At 36.7% G+C, this 24,883-nt stretch overlaps 1 protein-coding gene across 6 annotated transcripts in view; it reads left to right on the top strand.

Annotated features, from left to right (window-relative positions):
* Positions 1-24,883, top strand: part of COL25A1 (collagen type XXV alpha 1 chain) — a 499,684-nt gene that overhangs the window by 87,192 nt on the left and 387,609 nt on the right. For 2 of the 6 annotated variants that reach the window (XM_055111702.2, XM_055111703.2), the window contains exons 1-2: positions 4,515-4,614; positions 5,301-5,337. The exons of the other annotated variants lie outside the window; for them this stretch is intronic. In XM_055111702.2, coding sequence (XP_054967677.1) covers positions 4,588-4,614; positions 5,301-5,337 — 64 coding nt within the window. In that variant the 5' untranslated portion in view covers positions 4,515-4,587. Of the gene's footprint in view, positions 1-4,514; positions 4,615-5,300; positions 5,338-24,883 lie in introns of those variants that run through there. 6 annotated transcript variants of the gene reach the window in all.

Genomic DNA, 24,883 nt, shown 5'->3' with positions numbered 1-24,883 from the left:
ATATTACAGGAAATGTTTTAGTTAAGCAAAGTTTGTCTTTCTACAATCTTCCACTGTGGTTTTTGAGACCCTTCCCTTAATATACCCTGCTTTTATTGTGCCCAGTTGTATTAATTTTCTAGGGCTGTTGTAATAAAGTATCATAAACTGTGGCTTAAAACAATAGAAATTTATTCTCTCCCAATTCTTGAGACTCAGAAATCAAGATGTTGGCAGGGCCATGCTCCCTCTGAAGCCTCTAGAGGAGGGCCCTTCCTTGCCTCTTACAGTTTATGATAGTACCGGGCATTTCTTGGCTTGTGGCCGAAGAGCTCCAGTCTCTGCCTGTCTTCACATGGCTGTCCTCCTTTTGTGTGTGTCTGAGTCTCTTCTCTTTTTATAAGGATGACAGCCATACTGGATTAGGACCTACTCTAATCCAGGATGACATCATATTAATTTGATTATATCTACAAAGACCATTTCCAAATAAGGTCATATACACAGGTATTGTGGGTTAGAACTTGAGCATATCTCTTTGAAGAAACACGATTTAACCCATAAGCATTTTTACCATGGCAGCCCACTGAGTTTCTTCTTTAACTGCCCCCCCTCCCTCCCTCCCTTCCTTCCTTCCTTTTTTTCCTTCCTTCCTTCCTATCCATCCATTACATAAAATGAACATCTGCTGTGTGCCCGACATTTTCCTAGGCAGTAGGAACACCAGATAGAGTGACACAAAGTTCCTGATCTCATGCACTTATATTCTATTAGAAGTCAATAGACAAGTGACATTAAACATATAGAACATCTTTGAGAATAATTTTTACAAAGATCAATAAAACAAGGAAAGAGGATCAAGAGATATGGGGGCAGAGGGGGATGGCATGTGGGTGAGAGGTACATTTCAGACTGGATGGCCAGTGCCAGCTAGCTGCCCTGCCACACATACCTATCTGAACCCAATGTGCTGACTCACGCATGTAATGTATTAAAAAGGTCTTTCTATAAATAATTTATTAAGTCAGAGGAGGGGTGCTAATATAGATTTGATTTTAGAATGTAGAAAAGATCGCTTTGAGGAGGGTCTCATGCTGTATTCATCCTCCCAATATGTGCTAAGTGCTTACTGGGTGACGGGAGCTGTGTTAGGTCAGAGGATGCAATGGTGAGCAAGAAAAGGTGGCCTCTGCCCTCATGGGACTTTCTCTGAAATCCTGATATAATGTGGAAGGCGTTCTTAGGTAACAAAGAACTAGCAGCTGATTGGTATATGGGGAGGCGTTAATTCAGATTTGACTTTACTTACATCTTTCCTCCTGATCTCAAGGCAAAATAACTGAATATAGTTTAATTAGTTGTTTTAAAGACATATTCTACATACTTTTACTGACTAAAGGTCAGTTATCAAAATTATAGGGAGGTGAGAAAAGTTTTAGTGTAAGTGTTGATGGCTGACCTCCAAATAAACTATATTGTTTTCTTTGGATTTAATATGTTCTAGGATTATTTTTACAGAAATATTATGGTGGAAAATATTGTTGTGAGCTACATAGCCCAGATGTGAGTCATGAAAGCTGGTATAAACCAGATTTTATTTGATGATTTGTTTATTGACTTTTAGAATAGAGAATAAAAAGAAATTGTGTACTTTCATTTAAGAAAACAAATCTTCATTTTGTGAAGGACAAATCAAAGTTTGCTAAGTAGCTCACCTAAAAAATGACCTAACTTGTTACCCTGATTTCCTGTAGACTGTGTGTATCTGCCAGCTATTGTTTTACTAGGATGAGTGAATCTCTGCCAAAGGATTTAAAAGCTCTTCTAGAACTAGAAAATTCCTTAGTGTACAGAAATAAGATTTGCTGAGATAAATGTTCATCAAAAGGCAATGCATCAAGCTAAGGGAAAAATCTCCAGACACACAGGCAGATTGTACATTTAGGCTTTCTTCTATGTCATGTTAAAAATTATGAAATGAATCTGCTGCTAGTCTGAGCACCAGACTAAACCAGAATGAAACCTGTCAAGCTCTGTCTCGTTAGCGCTATGCCAGCCATGGTGAGATCAAAGGGTAACCATGGCTTTCACAGAGCACTTCCTCAGGTCCTTTTGGCATCTTTTTGGCATCTTTGACTCAGACTAACATCACCAGTTCTGATCTCTTCTGCTTTCTGGAAGCACAGGGTAGATGGTTCCTTACTTTCCTTTTGTTGTATGTTTCATCTTGCATTGATACTTTTTTCTCCACTTGGCCCCTGTCCAACACGTAACTTGTTTTACAGATTATATATATGTATATATATTTATATATCTCCAAATGGGGACATTCATAGTACTGTTGCAGGAAAATAAAAAATGTATATTTAAATAATTTTAAAGCGACTATTAGTGTTTCTAACAAAGTTGGTAATCTAGGACTTTTCTCAGTGTTACTGGTTACTAGTGTTACTAGTGTTTCTTACTGTTACTGTACATAAACAATGTAGATTGACTTGGTGACTACTCCCAGTTTCCCATAGACCATGTATATAAAATAGTAATTATAAAGTTAAGGTATAACACTGTCTATATGGCCTCTAGATGTTTTTGGTTCACTACAGTGGAGCCTCATTTTAATGCTATTGTATGAAACAACCTAATTGATTTTATGAAGTTTTCAATATGTTTTTCTGTTACTTTTTTTTAATTTGTTTGAGGTTAAATTGGTCAAAATGGACCATTTATGAGGCTGAGGACACAGATTAGGCCCTATGAGTCTGAAGTTTTATTCCCTTTCATAATCACGTATCATACTGTCTTTAAAGCCCAGATCATTAATCTTACCAATAGATGTCATTGGCTACAGGGAGAAATCAGGCAAACGGCTGAGGGTGGGTTGAGGCTAATCTATGATGACTATGGGGGACTCAACCTTCTGATGTGTGACAGTAGGGTCACATTCAGAGATGAAGGTGATCATGTCAGGGGCACTATTTTTACTATCTACGTGATAGCATGTCACGTCATAGCTTAGATCTGTTGCATTACTCACCATAAAATATGATGGTAGATTCTCATGTTAGGTGAAGCTCATTATTTAATTTACTGGAGAAAGGCAATATTAAACTTACAATTTGGACAGCTAAGGTTAGGACATTGCATTGTATAATAAGCCACCCTAAAACTTGATGATTTCTAATAACAATAATCATTAATTTGTTTACAAACCTGCAATTTGGATAGGATTTGACTTCGTTTCATGTGGCGTCAACTGGGATAGCTCAACTGGGGCTGCAGGATCCATTTCTAAGATGACTCACTTACATGGCTGGTAAGTTGGTGCTGTTAACTGGGAGATTAAATGGGCTGTTGACCAGGCTTCTCAGTTCCTCCCCACATGGTCCTCCCCATTGGGATGTTTGGGCTCCCTCAACAGCGTGCAGCTGGTTTCCAAGAACAAGTATCACGAAAAGACAGAAAGTGAAAGCTGCCAGCATCCTAAGGCCCAGACACTGGTTCAGCATCTCTTGTGCCATATCCTGTTGGTCAATTAATAGTCGCAGAGCCCACTAAGATTTAAGGAGAGGTAACATGGATCTCATCTTTTAATGGGAGGAGTGTTGCATACTTTGCAGCTGTCTGTAATCTACCACATATGTTTCTTATGATTAGTATTATCTCAGTAAAAATATAGATACTCAGGCACTTCTGTCATCTTAGATTAGATTCTGCTAGTCATATTCCAAAACAATAGAAGCAAGTCAATAGATACCATGATTTAATAATTAGTATTCTAGAAATTCATTCTAGCTTTTTTAGTCTTTTTCTGTTTTTAAGCACATACTGATGCATGAATCCCTTGTAGTACACTTGAAGTCATCCCCATGTCTGGACAGAAACAGGACACCCTGTCAGTGGTCTCCAAATATTATAGGTTATACATCTTTATTATTACGTATGAAAAGCAAATATTTCTCCTATATATGTGGTGAAGAACAAGTAGGGACCTATGTCACTAATTCTTATACTCTCTTACTGTCTTCTGCAGCAGAAGACAGATAATTCCTTGCCTTCATTCCTGTTACTGAAATTTTTTGAGCATGTACCATACATGTACCAGAGTACTGCTATTGTATTTACTCTATACAACAATTAGAAATTTTAAAAGCAAAAGATAAAAAATTTCAGAACTTGTAATTTTATCCTCATATACATCTCATTTTAGGGAACTCATGGGTACTACTTTTCCCCCTTCCTTGGCTTTCCACTTTCCTCCACAGTCATTTGTGGTAGATAGTCTATAAACAGTTGATTCTCTTCTGACATGGGCATACTGTCTTCATATTATGAAATGGAGTTTAATTTCCCTCTCCTTTAATCTGGACTTGCCTTGATTTCTTAACCAATAAAGTGTGGCAGAAGTGATGTCATGCACTAACTTCTATAAAGGCATTCAGCCTCCCAATAGGACTTTTAGAATGCTTGCTCTTGGAGGGCTCCCTTTTGGAACTCAGCCTCTATATCGTAACAATGCCAAGCCACATAGAGAGTCTATGTGTAGGTGGTTTGGTTGTCAGGTCAGCTGAACACTTAGCTGATAGCTAGCATTAGCTGCTGGCCAGGTGCATGAGCCATCTTAGATGTCCAGCCCAGGTAAGGCTTCAAATGACTGAAATCTTAGCCATCATCTGTAACCATATCAGAGAACTACCAGATGAGGCCACACAACCATAGGATAATAATAAATTATTCCTTTAAATCACTAAGTTTATAGATGGTTTGCTATGAGCAATGGATAACCAGATCATCATTCCTCTGCATTCTGTGTAATTGGTCTTCCAATTCTTAATGCCCTTCTGTGAGTCATGACTAGAGAATTATTTAAAATATTACAATAACATATTGTTTTATAGATGAGGAAACTGAGACTCAGAGTTAGTTACTCCAAGGGCAATCAGGAAATAAAAGGCCTGGAATTCAAAATACAAGTCTTATGACTGTGAAAGCCCACATTCTTTCTCCTGCTATAGCATTCTTCAGGTCGAGGCATTGTGAAATAATATTACACATTGGTCAACATGGTTGCCTGGAATTCTGAACAGACCATAGCAGGTGGAAGCTCCAGTTGGATCTTTGGGTTCCTTAGGGTTTGGAAAGAGGTTAAACAGTTAAACAAACAACCAGATTAGAAACGTATTTGGCAGGGTCAAAGAATCTCCAGCAATGGAATGTCTCTAAAATCCTTCATAGGCATCCTGCTAATGAAAGAGCTTTTCTTTCTCTTAACATCTTTAATTTTTTTTTTATTTTTTAAGTTTTTTTTTCTGAATATCTTCCAGGTTCATAGAATGGGATGCCCACTGATGACAATGCCAGGTAATTTAAGTAAGAACGTCTTGCTCCCCATACCTCTTCTCCCTATCACTCCCCATCTCTTAATGCTCAGAATGAACATTAAGGAACATTAAGGAACATTAAGGAAGGCTCAGAGTGAACAGCTAGCAAACAGGATAGGAGATGATCAGAAAGGAAAAGTGTCTCTCTTGCCCTTCCTAACTGGGAGGCTTTAAAAAATACTTTTTGTATTTTTAATTGTTTCTTATATATATATAGATATAGTTTCATATATATACATATATATTGTTTCATATATATATACATACACACACACAACATATATATGTATTTAAAAATATTTTCTTTTTTCTTTTCAACTTTTATTTTAGGTTCATATGCAATGCAGGTTTGTTACATTGGTAGATGGTGTGTCACAGGGGATTTGGTGTACAGATAATTTTGTCACCTAGATAATGAGCATAGTACCCGATAGGTAGTTTTTCAGTTCTCATCCACCCTCCTCTCACCGTTCACTCTCAAGTAGGCCCCAGTGTCTGTGGTTCCCTTCTTTGTGCCCATGTGTGCTCAATGTTTAGCTCCCACTTATAATTGAGAACATGCGGTATTTGGTTTTCTGTTCCTGTGTTAACTCGCTTAGGATAATGGCCTCCAGCACCATCCGTGTTGCTGCAAAGGGAATAATTTTATTCTTTTTTATGGCTGTGTAGGATTCCATGCTGTATATATACCACATTTGCTTTATCTATTCCCAGGTGGGAGGCTTTATCCAGGAACAGGGGAAACAGCTGGAACATGGAGTGATGTTGGCATCACTTAATTGTTACAGGAGACTCACTTTCTAGGGGTCAGATTGAGACTGTATTTTGCAACCTAAAGAAAATATAGGCATTTTATTACATAAGAGTTATCAAAAAGGTCACGATTGTATGATTTTTCAGCCATGGCAGGGGAAGAACTTCACCCACTGTGTAAATGTTAAAAACGGTGGGAGGCAAAATAAGATCACATTGCAATTTTGTCTGTTGGAATATGCTGGCTCATCTTGCCTGCCAGTATCTTGGAAGGTATCTTACAGGTAGACTGCATTCTGCAGTGTTTTGTAAGGTGGGCAGAAACTTAAAAGAGAGAGCGACTATTTTGAACTTAGACCATTATCTCTTTTGGAACAGAAGTGAATTTTAAAATTTTAAGTAGAAGAGCAGAGACATTCAGAGGTTTTAGACAATTTTATTAAAATTGTGAAAATTTCAATATAAAACATTACAGTTATTCAATATAAAATGGAGTTTTTTGACAACCATATTGCAATTTGTTTTGATACTAGTAGGAGCCTTTTACCTCTTAGTGATTTTTTTTGAGGCTTCGCTCCTTTATGTTGCACCCTCCCTTTTCCCTTCCCAAATTGGTTCATCACAGAGCTATAATGAAATTAATACCTAACAAGAACCATATACTGAATTTTAATGTTTACTTTTTTTTTTTTTTGAGATGAAGTCTCACTCTGTCGCCCAGGCTGGAGTGCAGTGGTGCTAATTTGGCTCACTGCAACCTCTGCCTCCCAGGTTCAAGCAATTCTCCTGCCTCAGCCTCCCGAATAGCTGGGACTGTAGGTGTCCATCATTATGCCCGGCTAATTTTTCTATTTTTAGTTGATGGGTTTTCACCATGTTGGCCAGGCTAGTCTCGAATTTCTGACCTCAAATGATCCGCCCAGCCCAGTCTCCCAAAGTGCTGAGATTACAGTCATGAGCCACCTCTCCAGGCTTGAGGTTTACTCTTGAGAGCAAGTGTTTCCAATGAAAACATAAGATACAGTAGTAAACAGTGGGGACATTATATACTCCTTTCTGTGAGTTATATACATTACGTAGAAATAGTCTGTATTTCAAAGATAATAATTATTTACTGAAGGTTTTTGAAAATAAAGTGAGGGAAATTTATTAATGTTGTTACTAATAACATGTTCAATTCTGTTTTATGAATTTCATAAATATCCCCAAAGATACTAAAATTTACTGCTTTGTGTCTGGAAAGAAATAGAGTTGATTGGTTAATCTTTTCTGTTTAATTTTACATTTTAATGTTGCTTATATTTTTATTGAGAGAAACTGTCATTGATTTGGATGATATTTCATCTCTGAAGGAGTTGACTGGGTTATTCAGATGCATATGAACATGTTAGGAACTCTCATTTTTTTTCTGGCATTATCTCCTATCTAGTTGTTTGGAATAAAAATGAAATCTTTACTATTCAGCATTGTTATGTGATTAGTTTCATCTGCTTTTGGAAATAGAAATAGATACTAGCTTATTCTGAATATGTACAGAGCAGTGTTCACCTTAACCCATTGTTTTGGTGCCATTCTTTGTTGCATGTAACTCTCACGTAGGCTGTTAAAGTTACTTGAAAATATTAATTGAAGGTCATCTTGCTTTACCAGTATATCTAGTGGAAGAGGACCTGCAAAAGCAATGCCCCTACATAACATTCTTTGTCATGTAAATGGAAGAAATATTCAGTGAATATAATGAAAAGCACAATAATAAAACATTTCATTCAATTATCTACTGTTTATTATATACTCCCTATTTTCTCAGCACAGTGCTAAAAGCAGGAGGTAGATAAGTATAAGAAACAGTCTGGTTTATGTTTCTGAGTGTAAGTGAGAATAGAGAAAATGCAGTGGAGAATGATCCTCTTCAGGGCACTTTGTATTCTATGTAAGATGGTTGTGTCACATGCTACTGCTCTCTGTAGCTTAGTATTAAAAAAATTCAACTTGGTAAGATATAGGAAAGTTATGTGGACTCATGTATATGTGTGCCTCCTCTCTAAAATGGAAACAAAATCATTTATTTGAGTTATCACTTTCCTTCGTAATGTGGTTCTTTGTAGTTTGTTCAGTGAAGCTAATAATCTTTTTTATAAAACAGTATATTAAAAGTTAAAAAAATCTGAAATCACTATGTAGATAGTGATTAACTGTTGAGAAAAATTCCTGTTTTTAAACTATCTGAATGAGATTTAATAATTTGTTTTTTTTTTTTTTTAATTAACTGATATCTTCTTTCTTGGAAAAAAAATGTTCCCTTCAGGGTTCTCCACATTCTGAAGTGCAGAGTGAGGTGGAGGCTGCATCCTTAGGGCGTGGAACAGCGTCTGCTAAAAAGAGAATCCTCAGTGTATGTTTGTTGAATGGATGAGTGAAAGTGGATGGAAAGAATATGATAAATGACTTCATTATTTTTGGTGTGCTGGATTGCTCGGATTCACAAGCATAAGAGCTACCTCGTAGATGGAACTCCTTCCTTAAGTCAAAGTAGTTTTGCCCAGACTGATGCATGGTAGATAAAATGCAAGACTCATTTCAGAGTTGTTAATTATGTTTTAGCTGTTCCTGTGCTGTGATTTGCATATTGCATGCTGTGTTGGAATTAGCAGAGGGCATACAGAGTGCGTATATATGCGTGTCTCTTTCTTTCTATAATGCTCTGTTAAGCTGCAGGACAACCTAGTTTATGATCACTAGGAAAAGTGGTGATTACATTGAGCCTGCTTTAGAAAGACTAGAAGAGGTCTTTCAATGATTTTGGAAAAAGTTTAAGAGTGTCTTGGCAACCATTTTCAAAGTATCACATTGAGAAGCAATTCTTTAATAGAGTATACTTTATTGCTAGCATGGTGTAGGTAGGATTGACTTATAAAACATAACTTTAAGTATTTGGTGTATTATAAATTGAATGTTTACTTTCTTTTGTTTCTGACTTTTCAGCATCCTAAATATTTTTTAATGAGCAATTACAGGTATGGTTAGTAGTCACTAAGTTGTAAATAGAATTAGCACACATTTTGAATTATGGGGCAATGTGTAGTGCTTATTTCAAAACTTGTCATTTCTGTTTTCTTTAACACTTATCTGAACAGATAAGCAGTGTTTTCTTGTTAAAAACATTGGCTTGAGGGAAAACCATGCACTAGAAAATTAGTATTTTGAGAAATTTCAGTGAAAAGTGACATTCAACACCCGAGCTATATCTTAAGTGTTTTGTCAGTGATAGAAACCTCAGGGACAAGCCATCAGGAGTGAGAGTAGAACTGTGTTGAAGACCTCAGTGATCCTCTTGCAAATCACTCCAGCTCTGATATTACCTTACATCACTGTAACTATGCTCCAGGAAGACTGCCAAGATGTTAAAGCTCCCCCGCCTCCCCATCACCCACAGCTAATTGATGATCTGATATGGGATGCTTTGACTCAGCTGTATCACATATACACACAGTGAGGTACAGAGGCAGCTGGCACACTCCTTATTTCTTTGTTTGGCAGCTTCCTAAAACAGCATGGGGTATGCAGAAACATTTGGCTCTTCCCCTAAAAGCAAAGAAGTCTGTTAGTTAACCCCAGCACAAGGTAAATAGGAAGTTAGCCAGAGTCATTAAAGTGTTGGATATTAGGGTAAGGACTGTGATTTATGAGTCAGATTCATACAATTTTGGCTTTTTAATTTACAACCATAAATTCTTATTTCTAAATTATCTGCTGAAGCTATATACCTAAAGCAGATTTCTATACGTAATGAAGGAATGCCAACCAAAAGACGTTCATTTGGTTGTGTTGGAGGCCAAGCTCAGCTGACTGGCTGGGTCCTCAGAGGTCGCTGATGTATTACAGCAGACAGTAGACGTGAGGGAGTTGTCAGACTGCCACCAGGGCTTTGTTTTTCCCACTCATCCCCGCCCTGGTTCTTGCCAAATCTGCTTTGCATTTGAAGTTGACTGAAATGGGTTTCACTGTTAACCTGTCAACTGAAACCTGTGATTTAGAGAGCTTTTTGTTCATTTCAGTTGTTGCAAGACATTGAAGTAAAAAATCTGGATTCTTTTAGAGCACTGAAGATGGCCAAATAGAGCAGCATCTGGACCTACCCCTAATTAATCGAAAAGTGTTGTCAGGTGCAAGAGATGAGATTTTTGTTAGAAAGGTGGTCCTTCAGTACCAAAAGTTTGTTGTGGGTAATGACCTCTCTAGGGCTGTTCAGCAAATCCCTGGAAAACATTATAAAGAATTATACCTTCTTGGATTTAAGGTGGATTTATTCTTCCTAAGAGCACAAAATGCTTTCATATATTGGTTATTTCATTTATCTTCATAACATCAGCACGAAATAGTTTGTGGCAGTTGTAATTATCCCATTTTTATGGAGAGAGAAGATAGGGTGCTGGGGAAACCTGAGAGCCACAGAATGTTTATGTTTTATAGTGTTTTTCTCTCTGAATAGATAAAAGTACTTTATAAATATCTGAACCTGTCTTTAGTATATGAGAAAGCTATTTATTATGGGTAAAGTGTGTACAGTAGAAGGATATTAACTGTTTTATGCCATAAGATAACGTTAGAGAAAAGCCGTAAGTTGCTGTCTATTAATCTTATATATTAAGTGTGTTTTTGGTGAATTGCAAGGACTATGAATGAAAAAGATTTTTTTTTTCTGAAAAATGAGTTAAAATAATCTTGTTCTTGGTCCCTGAAAACTGGGAATTTAGCTTGCCCAGGAGTATGAAACAGAACCAGATGTTGTTTTCCAGGGCAGAAAGCAGCCTGACGTGAACACTGGGGTCATGGAATCTGGGGGTTAGGTCAATCTTAAAGCATTGTTATTAAATTACATCAGAGACACTGTGAAGAAAAGTGATGTAAAATTATGGAAAGGGAATTGGACTCTTTGGAAAAAAGGTGTCTGGCAAATTTAGTATGTTGTCAAGAGCCCCTGAATTATATTTCAGGAAAGTGTTAGGTGAAACTTTATTAGATAGGATACAGATTTTTCTGAGGTAACGGAGAGTCTAAAAATACAATGACAATCAAGATAGAAGTTTATATCCCCTCTTGTAAGTCTGGGTAAATGATCAGGGGTGGCCTGGAAGCTTGACAGTATCAGGAACCCAGGATCCTAATGTCTTCTGTATTTGATCTGAGGCTTTCGTTTTATTGTCTAAGATGACTGTTTTTATTTTCCAATCTGTGGGGACTCTGAAAGAAGCAGTGGGAAACCTGCTCTTTACTTTTCAGTGCACAAACCAGAAGTCCTGTATGTCAATGTCTGTCCACAATCCATTGGCCAAAATTAGTCCCATGTCCGCATCCAGCTTCAAGGAGGCTGGGAAACGTAGTCTTTAGCTAGGCAGCCATATGCCCAGCTAAAATGTGAAGGGCTGATTACTGAAGCAAAAAAGAAAGAATGGATATTGAAAAACCAGCATTCTCCAGCACAGAAACATACTGTGGAAAATATTTAATCTATTTTAAGATATGTATCAACTCTATGATTGTTTTAGAGCTCAATGTTATTCAGCATGCTTTCTGGATAATATTGCTGATGAATGCATGTTCTCTAACAGATTTTCCATAATTCAGTGGAGACACATGATGTAGCTGAACCATTACGATAATGAATTATGTATTTCTTATAAGGGCAAAGATAAGTTCAACACTTTTTGCCATGCTCCTTAATATTTTATATTGGAACAATCACACAGTGGTAACACACACACTAAGATAGTAAAGTTTTGTGGAAGCATTGCAAATTTACTTATCTACTCTATAGTACAAAATCAAATTTATCAGTCATGGTAGAATCAGAACTGCCGTTTAGCTGCAAGACAGAGTAATGATAAAAATTCCCATTGAGAATTTTCCCAGAGTACTAAGAATAATTTTTGGGGTCCCGGGTGTGTATTTCCCATTTTTTTGTCTTTGGTAGGTATTGTAACACCTTTAACAATAAATTTCTTTCAAATACCTTAAAAAATGTTTTCATTTGCAGGATAGACAATATCAAATCTCTTCCTGCTTTCTGTTGTTGAAACAAAGTAGTCATGCTGTGTCTGTAAGCAGATTGTTTCTATAAAACAAAAGTTCCTTATGGTTTCTATTTCTTTAAATGGCATAATTGGTCATTTAATCTCAATGTAATATTTAAATTATTATCTGAATACACTATTGCTGGTGGTAGTTGTTTTTGTTTTGTTAATAACCATTACTGTATTTTGCTTTTCTGGCTGTAATAAAAGAGTGTGCCTATTATATAGGCCATTTTTTCCAAATTATTCCTAAGCCATGGGCGGAAAAGAGCTTTCTGGTTGTGGCCTTTTTCTGATTCCTTCATACAACGTCTTTCAGAATTATTATCTCAAATTATAATGCAAAACTGATAACCTATATAAAAATGTCAAATTTCAAGTTGGAGTAATCCAGCCACTTTGGAATCCTTTAGGATAAAATATTTTCCTTTGAAATTTTAAATGACATTAATATAGGTATATAGTTTTAAAACTCATGATGATTATGATAAAAGAGTGTTTTTCTACCACACCGTCCCTCCACCCTCAATTTCTGTTTTATAGAAGCAACAACTTGAAATCATTTAGCTGCTGTTTCTGTTATTTACCTTCCTATTTCTAATAATAAGCTTGCAGAACTACTTTTTTATTTTAAAAAGTGTGTATTATAAGTTTTCCATTGATAACTGGCTTTTATAGATGAAGATTTTATTCTGTTATTCCTGCAGTTGCTTCACTCAAAACACACATGTATCTTCCCTGCCCTTTCAATCTAGCTGTAATCATAGAACAATATGACCCAACTGTGGCAAATTTCTATTTAATCATAATAAAATATTCACTGATGTTTATTGAACCACAAATAATTATTTGATTTTATTACAATTAAGTGGAAATTTGTCACAATTGGGCCATATTGTTCCATGATTAAATTTTTCCCTTGGAATTAAACATTGCTTTACTTTTATTTATTTTCTTACTTTTCTATGCACCCTTTACTATTTATTTCACCTTAAGATACTCTGCTAAAGCTATCAAATTCATCACTATGGTAAAATCAGACAACCTGTAGGATTCTTTTTGTTTGTTTTCTTGGTGGCATCCTGCGGGAGTTCTCAGTTCTCCCTCTGGACTGGTGGTCTCTGGCCTTAGAAATTGCTTTCCTGAAGCTTCCCCTCAGCATCATCCTGTGAATTCCTTTTGTTTCTCCTTCCTCCTTCCTGGGTCCCATTTCTTCTTCTTTGGGGGAGGCTCTGGATTTGGTGGACTCCATCAGCTCTTAATTTCTGAGAAAGGGCAGATGAGAGGTAAAGTTTTTGAGAACTCTCATTTCCAAAAATGTCTTTGTTTGGTTGACATATCTGATTTTTAGTCTAGTTAGTAAAGAATTGTACTTTGGAAATCATTCTAGTTTTAAAATTTGAAGGCATGGCTCGTCTTGTCTTCTGCTTTCCATTATTATAGTTGAGAATTCTGATGCCATCCTGATTATCCCTCATATGCATCCTGTTTTTCTATCTGTAATTTTGTGAAGCTTCCTTTGACTACAATTTTCTGAAATTTCAGTATGGTATGGTTTTGTGTGAGTCTTTATTTAGTCATGAAGGTGGGACCTGGGGCCAGGGACTTTTCCATCTACAACATCCTCTAGTTCTAGGACTTTTGGGGGAAGAAGGTTTTATTTCTTTGATTTTTTTTACACCCCTTTACGGCTATTATTCATTCTCATTCTCTCCTTCCTCCTGCTTCTCTCTTTCTCTCCCATGGCTGCCTCTCCAACATATCCATATATCTGTACAGATGTAGATATCCCTCTCGCCACTTATCTATCTTTATAAGATATAGATGTCTATGTATCTACAAAAGTATTATTATCTCCATATAGCTAGATATCTCTATAGATATAGGTATACACACATATATAAAATATAGATATGTATCTGTAGATAGAATGATCAATTGATCGATAGATAATCTATTTTGTAAATATTTTTCCCAGTATGTGGCTTGTCCCTTCATTCTCTTAACAGTGTCTTTTGTGAATACTGACAAACTCATTTACATACTATTTTATGAAGTCCAAGTTTTTGGTTTTTTCTTTTATGGATAGTGCTTTCAGTTTTGTATCTAAAAATTCATGACCAAGTCCAAGATCACATGGATTTTCTCCTGTGTTATTTTCTAGGAGTTTTATAGTGTTGCATTTTGCATTCAGGTCAGTTATCTATTTTGAGTTAGGCTTTGTGAAAGGTGTAAGGTCTGTGTTTGGATTCATTTTTTTTTTTTTTTTGCATATGGATATCCAGTCATGCCAGCACTATTTGTTGAAAAAACATTCTCCATTGAGTTGCCATTGCTCATTTGTCAATGATCAATTGGCTATATTTGTGTGGGCCTGTTTCTAGGCTATTTTCCTTTGGCCCATTTGTCTGTTCTTTTGCCAGTACTACATTGTCTTGATAACTCTGGCTTTATAGTAAGTTTTGAAGTCGGGTAGCGTCAGTCCTCTGATTTTGTTCTTCATTATTGTGTTGACTATATGAAAGGGTCTTTGGCCCTTTCATATAAACTTCAGATTTAGTTTGTCAGTATTCACAAAATAACTTGCTGGGAAGTTGATCGGGATTGCATTGAACCTATAAATCAAGTTGGGAAGAACTGACTTCTTAAGGATATTGAGTTTTCTGTTCAGGAGCATGAAATATCTCTCCATTTATTTGGTTCTTTGATGTCTTTCACCAGTTTGGTAGCTTCTCTGATGCAGACTTTGTACATATTTTATTAGATTTGTATCTTTCTTTTAAATTTGTGGTAACATAAGTGGTTTTTATTTTTAATTTCAAATTCTAATTGTTCATTGCTGGTATACAAGAAAGCTGTTGACTTTGCATTTTAACTTTATATCCTGCAACCTTGCCATAATTGCTTATTAGTTCCAGGAGTTGTTGTTGATTTTTCAGATTTTCTATGTTAACAATTATATAATCTGTGGAAAAGACAGTTGTAAGTTTTCCTTCCCAGTCTATATGCCTCTTATATCCTTTCCTTGTCTTATTGTATTAGTTAGGACTTCCAGTGATATTGAATAGAAGTGGTGGGAAGGGATATTCTTGCCTTGCTCCTGAGTTTAGAGAAAGAGCTTCTTAATTTCTCACCATTAAGTGTGATGTTAATAGTTTGTTGTTTGTAGGTGTTTTTTCTCTGGTTGAGAAAGTTACTCTCTATTCTTAGTTTGCTGTGTGTTTCTATAATGAATAGGTGTTGGATTTTGTCAAATATTGTTTCTGCATCTATTTATATGACTGTATTGTTTTTCTTTCTTAGCCTGTTGTGTGGTGGATTTCATTAATTGATTTTTAAGTGTCAAATTGGTCTTTTATACCTGGCATAAATCCCACTTGGTTGTGGAGTATAATTCTTTTAATATATTATTGGATTTGATTTTCTATTAAACTCTATTCTTTATCATAAATTACTGGACCAAGTGCATACCAACAGAAAAGATAGACTTCTTCATATTTTCATAGCAGTCTTGTGTTAAGTTAGTACTGAACAGAGATAGGATTTGGGAACTGATTGAATGTGGTTAGTGAGGAAGATAAGATTATTGAAGGTGACATTGATGTATTGAGACTTGTTGAGAATATCAATGAAGAAAGGACAGGAGGAAAATAAATATTCAAAAATATAAGTTGATTTTTGTGGTTCTAGTGATATGGGTAGGAGATATATATATCAAGTAACCTAATACTCAGGAAACAAATTTAGGGTAGAGGGTTTTGGGAATCATGTATACATGACAGTGAGGGCTGAAGCTGTACAAGTGAATGAGATTATTGGGGAGAAATGAAAAAGAGATGAAAGATCTGAAAAAGACCTTGAGGCATACTTACACATAGAGAAATAAGAACTAACAAAGGAGACTTAGAAGATTCATGTTAGGAGAGGCCGGGTGCAGTGGCTCACGCCTGTAATCCCAGCACTTTGGGAGGCCAAGGTGGGCAGATCACTTGAGCTCAAGAGTTGGAGACCAGCCTGCCCAACCTGGCGAAACCGCATCTCTACTAAAAATACAAAAAATCAGCAGGGCATGGTGGTGCACACATGCAGTCCCAGCTAGGCTGAGGCAGGAGAATCGCTTGAACCCAGGAGGCGGAGGTTGCAGAGAACCAAAATTGTGCCATTGCATTCCAGCCTGGGCGACCGAGAGAGACTGTCTCAAAAAAACCCCACAAAAGATACATGTTAGGAGAGAACCAAAATGATACCATATCAGAAGTAAAAGAAGGAAAAATTGAAAAAGCAAAGAGCCATGGATTTGGTGATTCAAAGTTCTTTGATAAAATTGCCAGAATGCATGAGGTAAAATGGAAGTGGAGCAATGATTGTAGACTATGCTTTCAGAAATGCTGGCAGTGAAAAGAAGTTAACTCCTAGGCATGGAAAGATTGAAGGAAGTGTCTCACCAGCAGTGAGGCTTGAGCACATCTGATTGTTGTGTGAAAGGAGCTGCTGGAGAAAGACTTCGACGATGGAAGATGGAAAGTGAATAACGGAAGGAAGTTACCATTTCATATATTGCTCCTGAAAATAAGCCAACAATGTGTGATTGGTTACTTGATGATTTAGCTGCCTCTTACAAAGCTTTATACTTTAATATAGAAGGTGTGTGTCAGTTAGTTTAAGCTAGGTTACTCTGTGATAACTCACAGTCCTGAAATCTCAGCAGTTTAAAATAACTAAGGTGTATTTCTTGCTGACAGTCCATGTATATTATGTAATAGGTCAGCTGGTGCTTTTGCTGCAGTTTATTCTTACTCTAGTACCCAGGCTAGGAGAGCAGGCTTCTTCTTGAGCATTTCCAGTCACCCTGGCAGAGGACAAGAGTCATGGTAAATTACACACTACCTTTTAATGCTTCCAATCCCAAGTGACTTCGTTGACCAAATGAAGTCCCATGACCATGCTGGCTTCCAAGGGCTAGGGAAATACAATCCTAACCCATGCTAGGAAGGAGAGCTAACCATAGTGTTGGTAAATATCTCTGATGGCAACTATAAATATATACTTATTTGGATTACTATATTCATGTATTGTTATAAAAATCTTTGTATTCATTTCTATAAAAAGGCATTAGTTTTTTTTTTTCTGGAAAATAATCCTATATCATAACTTTGCTTCTCAGGGGCAAATAAGATTAAATATATATCTCATTTTTATTTACAGTGCCGTTTTCAGAAATGCAATTCCAATTTTGACTGGGCACGGTGGCTCATGCCTATAATCCCAACACTTGCAAAGGCCAAGGCAGGCAGATCCCTTGAGCCCAGAGTACGAGACCAACTCGTGCAACATGGCAAAATCCTGTCTCTAGAAAAAGAAAAACAAAAGAAATGTAATTCCAATTCTGTACCAGAAGTACACATAGTGGTGATAAAGACATGACAGGGATCTATTAGATTTTGCCAATTATCACTCTAAAATTAAAGTCAGAAATAATGAAATGTGTTAATAAGTAAAATTATAAAACATTTTTCTTTGAGTTGACTAAAGATCCTTTGCATTCTTTAAAAATACTAGGTAATTCTTATAAAAAAATGTCAAGTGCTTTAAGGAGGAAATAGAAAGTGAAGAAAAGATCTGAACTTGGCTGCACCCATCAAATCTCAAACTAACAGTTTATCTCCTTCTACCTGTGCACTCCCATGTTAAAATATTCCCTGCTATCCCAATAGGGTCTTATTTAGATTCAGTAACCAATTGCAATTTGTAAATGCTGTACAGGGAAGTGTTTAGTGTTCAGAGAAAGAGCTGTACTGTATTATCCTGGCTTCAAGCACAAGACTAATCTCATGAATCTGAGATTCTTCACAAATGTACATATTAGAAGTCTTCAGGAAAGCATCCCAGACATTTGTAGCATTATTAAAGATTTAAATTGTAAACCATTGTAAGTGTGGGCATGACAGAAGCAGCAATTTTATGGATTTTGAAATGTTTTTCTCATCACAGCTGAAACAGATTTTTCATTAACACTTTGCTGTGTCTGTTCAGAAGGGAGGCTCTAGAGCTAGCATAGAATGCAATCAGGGTGTTATTGCTGTTGTGTGACTTCCATTTCCTTGATGTCCTCTACAGACTTTTCAAGAGGCTTTCTCTAGGATTTGATTGTTCAATGAGTTTTACCTGGTTATCACTAAATTTAAGAGAGTAAAAGGAGTCTTTCTCTACAGTATTAATAAAGTTCCTTTGGAACACTTAAAAAGAGTTGAAATCAGATGTTGAGAAGCCTGCCAGAGAGATAAAGTGGAGTGTGTTCTGAACATCGGTTTTCTCTTGATTAATGCATAGCATTAATAGCTACATATCAGTGTGTGTGTGTGTGTGTGTGTGTGTGTGTGTGTGTGAATGAATATGCAGAGTCTGATGTGGTTAATAAGGTGACTTTACTGTTCAGGGAGCTAAGAAAAGATGAATTATTTCTAAAGAGGGCCCTCCTGGCCTGTCTTGTGTTGGGTTAACAAGTCCACGAAAGAAGGAATCATTGGCCAGAGCCACACGCTCATCTTTGAGACGACCGGGGTAAGATATAATGAAAAACGTTCAAAGTAAAAGCAAACAGTTGATATAAAAGTACAAGAAAAAATTATTTTTAAGACATGAATAATCAAAAAAAAATCTTGCTGTTACAAAGAAGCAGAGCTTGTTTGATATATGTTTTGATGAATGAGAAAATGTGTTGGATGAATGTAATATTGACAACATAGTAAAGTTGCATGTATATTATTCATCTCAGTTTACACTAGCATGCATTCCACTGGTACTTGTTAGTTACTTAATTTTATTGAATATAAAATGTTTTGAGAGGATGAATAACTTATTCATCTATTGAATCAGTCACCTTCAATCTGTAATAGTCAGGTATACATACATGCATATTGTCAAGTATTGAGTCTTACAAATTATTAGTTGATTTCAGAGACTCTGGAGTAAGGTGTTGGCTTGGTATGTTAAGTGAAATAGGGTTTAGAAACAGCCTGTGTAATGTTAGTGCTATGAAAATAAGTTACAGGCTTTTAAATTTATATGATTTCCAATGAGAGCATGCAAATTTTAATGTGAAATTTAAAAAAGATTGTCCTGTGACTCTCTCTCGCTATTATTTATATATGTATAATATTATATATAAATATATAATATATAATATTTATATATAATATATAATATATATTTTATATATATAATAGAGAGAGATAATATATATATATTATATATATATATACTTGAGACAGGGTCTTTCTCTGTTGCCCAGGCTGAAGTGCAGTGGTGTGATCATAGCTCACTGCACCTTTGGCCTCCTGGGCTCAAGTGATCCTCCTGCCTCAGCCTTCTGAGTAGCTGGGATTAGAGGCATGCACTGCCACACCTGGCTAATTCTTTTTATTTTTTATTTTTAGTATTGATGAGGCCTTGCTATGTTCCTCAGGCAGGTCTCAAGCTCCTGAGCTCAAGTGATCTTGCCACCTTAGCCTCCCAAAATGCTGGGATTACAGGTGTGAGCCACTGCCACTGGCCCTGTCCTGTGACTTTACATATTTACTGTTGAACATATGGTTTGATAAATATATGTTTGTGGAATATATACCTGGTAAACAGATTCTAAATGGACCATGAGTAACAAGAAATAGCAATACTGTTTGTCTGAAAGTCTTTGAATTTTAACATTACTTGATAATTGTGTTAAAGACTAGCCTCTCTAAAGTAATTCTGATACCTTTCAGTATTTGCACATTGATAATCAAAATGTCTCTGCAGGTGATTGATTTTTCTGTGTTGCTCAGGAGCACTGTAGCTTTCTTGTTAAATCCACTACAGAGATAGTCTGGGAGTGTAACATATGTATGATGAAGTACAGTCTCTGTTCTTACTTCTGAACACACAGAAGAATGTTTTGAAATGGCTTCTTTTTACCCTGAGCTGCACTAAATTTTAGCTGGACAAATGAAAAATAAAACCTTTCTTCGAAAAGATTTGAAGTGGAGAATGCTGTCAGATTGTTGTATGGAATTCTGGTAGAGATATAGTTGAGGATACATGATTTATATCTGTGCATACAGCTATATTAGAGTAAATGCATCTAACATATACTCTCTATGTAAACATATATGTTTACAAACATTTATATATACATATATACACATATATACACACATTCACATATGCATGTTATAATGCATACGATATTTTTATATTTATTCTCTCATACACTATAAACTATGTGGGAAACTTTCTCCTTTTTGTTTAGACACCAAACTTTAAATAAGCATCCAAACTGTGTACAAATCTGTAAATGTTACTTTAGACTTAAAGAGGAAAGGAAGGCTGTCTGATTGCATTTCCTTTCAACACTGCAATGGTGATTGCCTGAGGTCTCGTCTCCCCGTAATGGATGTACATTATCTTTATTTGGCTCATCCCAGCCACTTGTGTACAGTGCACAGAGATCTTTGCATTAGGCATGGAGCATGACTCCAAGACCACTACACTAGCAAAGTACAACATTTACTCTTTGGTCAATTACCTTCTTCGCTTCTGTTGCTATTTCAGGGGCAGGACAAAGGGTAACACAGGGCTCTGTAAATATGAAATTAGAAAGAATAGCTGGAAGTCCCTACACTGGGAGCCAAGTATACTTACCACATTCAATTCCATCATAGAATACAGGAAAATGAAAAACATATGGGTTGACTTGTTGAGTTGATTTTTGTTCTGTACTCTATTCTTGTTATGGATTTGTTTCCAGAATCAAACATTTTGACTGCTTCTTGGTGGATGCATGTGGGTTTGAAAATATCACAGCATGTGGGACCCAGTAAAACATGAATTTTGTTTTCCTTGGCTTCTGTATGTCATGATCTGTTCAATATGACAGTCTGGGAAAGAGTACATTTTAGTAAGGTCTTAGGGCTGAGTTGTGGACTTTACTTCGGTGAGTCTAGTAATGAGAAGTTGACTCATGTTCAACTTGGTTCTCCCATTTGTACAATTCATATTATTGAGTTTTATAGTTTCTTACATTTTTGAAATTAGAACTTCTAATTATATGTCCAGGCACATCCTACTACAGTGTTTTACAACATGTGAAGTGCCTATTCACGTCTATTAAATGAACAGAACATTAAGATCTATTAAGATAAGTCTATATAAAGTTGTATCCAGTCAATTGTTGCTATAATAATGCAACATAACAAGCAACCACAGTATTTCAATGAAATAAAAATCATTTATGAAGCTCATGTGTCTGTGGGTCAACTGGAGGTCAGCAGATCTAGATTGGGCTCATCTACGGCAACTGGCTGGGGCTACTCTGCTCAATGTGCTTCTCTTCATCCTCCTGGGACCAGTGGGCTAGGCCTCGCTGTGGTAGAAATGTAAGAAGGCAAGACAGTCACACATGTGCACATCAATTTTTTTTGTCTATTTTAATATTAATTTTTAAAAATTTTTGTGGGTACCTAGGAGGTGTATATATTTATGGGGTACATGAGATGTTTTGATACAGGCATTAATTTGAAATAAGCACATCATAAACAATGGAGTATCTATCCCCTCAAGCATTTATCCATTGAGTTGCAGATAATCCAGTTACTTTATTTTAAAATGTACAGTTGTTATTATTGACTATAACCACCCTGTTGTGCTATCAAAACACATCAATGTTTTGATGGGAGGGTGTCACATTATACCTAAATGTTAGCCAAAGCATGTTACATGGATCAATCTGAAGTCAAGGAGCAGAGAAATATTCTTTCTCTTTACTAGGAGGAATTGCACAGTCACATGGTATAAAGCGCATGGGTACTGGTAGTGGTGAAGAACGGGGGCCATTAATACAATCTACCACGAGATTATAACTTATTTTCATATTCTTCCTTTTGATGAGAACAAAGTATATATCTAGATGGACTGATGGAATCAAAGAAGCAGTTTACAAAGTTACCTATCCTAACCTATTGCCCGATTTGGTATATAATTTCCTAATTATATATCTTTCTCCTCCTCTCACTCCTTCTATATACTCCATGGGGTAAGGATGACATCTGCTTTATTCATCAGGGTGTACCAAGGTCTAGAATAGTTCTCGGCATGGAAGCTAAGCAAATATTTTTACAATGAATTAGTGAATTTTATCTAACACTAGGCTTCTCCCAAAATCAATTGAGATAACAGGCTAATAGATTTGTAAAGTTTTTCTGGGCACTTATGATATACATGACACTATGATTAACACTGTGTGGAATATGACATCGTAGAAGGAGTAACCTCTGACCTGAAAAGGAGGAGATAAAATATACCTGCAAATATTCATTTTTTACATTAGCCTTTGCCACCACAATCCTCTCTTTACAGTTCATGAAAATGTCCAGTAGGATAAGGAGTCCTGGGTTTATTGTTATCAAATCCATTCCTTCTTGCCCAAATATTTGAGATCTTGTCATTAAAGAGTCTGAGTTAGACCTCCCAAAAATGCTTTAACAAGTTCGCTTGCTCATGTTAGTGCTTAAAACAAATTGCTTGTTTCACACAGTCTATTTTTTAAATAAAGAGAATGGTATTAGTCAAAGACCTTGCTCATCAATCAATACCTTTATCCCTTAACTCTTTCTTCTCTCCCTTTTCAGTGGTTTATTCCTCTAGATATCATAAAGGCTCAAGTTGATTATGCAGTATCCTAAGGTTTTGGCCTATGACTTCCTTTTGGGAGTATAGCAGGGCTGGTTCTACAAGTTCTGAGTAAGAACCTGGTAGAAGACGTCTTTTCCTGATTTTTGGCAATGTTGTGTATTTAGTGACTCTTGGAGCTCATCTGTGTTACTCAGGAGCAACAGGGGACTCCTACTCAGCATCCTGTCACCACAAAGGCAATGAAATATTAGGGGTCTCTGACCGAAGTTGGTGCAGCAGGAGAACAAAGTAAAAGAAGAGGTGGTGATGAAATCACCTCTGTATTTTGCTGCCATAAAACCAGATGGTTTTTGTGATTATTGACCATTCCTTTCTCAGTCTCTGTCTCTTCACTTTGCCCGCAAGCTTTAGGTGTTCCTCCAAGTGTGTCTTCACATTTTTATTCTTATTCCTCATTATCTTCCTGAATAACCTTGCCTATTCCTATAGACAAGGAATTCCTCATCTTCAACCTCTATCAAGATGACCGCAAAATTTAGCTCATTCCTGAAGTATTCCCACACTAACAATTACTTAATTTACATCTTTACATGGATTGGTTGTCTTGTCAGAACTCCAACTTAAAATTTTTCAAATTGAATTTTTTTTTTCTTAAACCAGCTTCTTCTAGTTGGCTGAATTGCTACTGTTTATGACATTTCCTGGTTGCTTGAATTGAAGTCTTGTTAACTTTTACTCTTTCTAATTTTTCTTTCTCTGGTTGTAGCCGATTGCTCTGAATTAATCCTTTTCTAAATTGCTTACATCTGTCCATTCCTGTATTACAGAATCTCCATTCCTGCCCTTACTAGTTTGCAAGGGCTGCCATAACAAAGTATTACACAATGATATAGAAATGTATTTTCTCACCAGTCTGGAGGCTAGAAGTCCAAGATCAGGATGTCAGCAGGGTTGGTTTCTTCTGATATCTTTTTCGTTGGCTTGTGGATGGCCATGCTCTCTCTGTGTCTTCACATGAGCCTCCTTCTGTATGTGTCTGTGTCCACCTTCCCTTTTCTTTTTTTTTTTTAATTTTGAGACAGAGTCTCGCTCTGTTGCCCAGGCTGGAGTGCAGTGGCATGATCTCAGCTCCCTGCAAGCTCTGGATCCCCCGGGTTCATGCCATTCTCCTGCCTCAGCCTTCTGAGTAGCTGGGACTACAGGTGCCTGCCACCACACCTGGCTAATTTTTTGGATTTTTAATAGAGACAGGGTTTCACCGTGTTAGCCAGGATGGTCTCGATCTCCTGACCTCGTGATCTGCCGCCTCAACCTCCCAAAGTGCTGGGATTATAGGCGCGAGCCACTGTGCCAGGCCCACCTTCCCTTTTCTTAAAAGGACGCCACTCCAGTTGGATTAAAGCCCACCCTCATGACATCACTTTAACTTAATTACCTTTTTAAAGGCCTTATCTTTAAAAACAGTGACATTTTGAGGTACTGAGGGTTAGAACTTCAACATACGAGTTGGGGAGGGGCACAGCTCAGCCTATAACACTGCCTGTTCCCGCTGATAACTGTAGTCAGTTCATCACTTGTATCTAGACTGTTGCAGCCCCCCACTCCCAATTCTCTGGCTTTTTTCTTTCACCACTTTACTACACACAATTACTGGATTAATCTCTTTAATGCCGAGATCTTTTTTCCTTAGTGACACCTTAATCACTCTTAGCTTAACATATATGGTCATCCATTACTGGGTTGCCTCTGCCTTTCCAGGATTGGCTGCCACTGCTCCTCCACATACCCTGTATTCTAGCCAAATGGAATCACTGCTGTGTCCCAAGCAGATTCTTTATTTCTCTTGGCTGTTGCTCTCTATTTCTAATGCTACCTGCCCTTCAAGACTCAGCTCAAATGGCTATTTAACCTAGGAAGATCTCTCTGACACTTCTTGTTGGAATTAATTTCCCTTTGACCACTATTCCTGTTGCACTTAATTTTATTTCTTTTAGAGAAGTTGCCACATTTTACTTTGATTACAGTAATTTAGATGGC

The sequence above is a fragment of the Pan paniscus genome, chromosome 3, assembly GCF_029289425.2.
Source record: "Pan paniscus chromosome 3, NHGRI_mPanPan1-v2.0_pri, whole genome shotgun sequence".
NCBI classification, from domain to species: domain Eukaryota; kingdom Metazoa; phylum Chordata; class Mammalia; order Primates; family Hominidae; genus Pan; species Pan paniscus.
The sequence above is the reverse complement of the archived record's forward strand: the minus strand, read 5'-3'. Positions and strand labels throughout refer to the sequence as shown.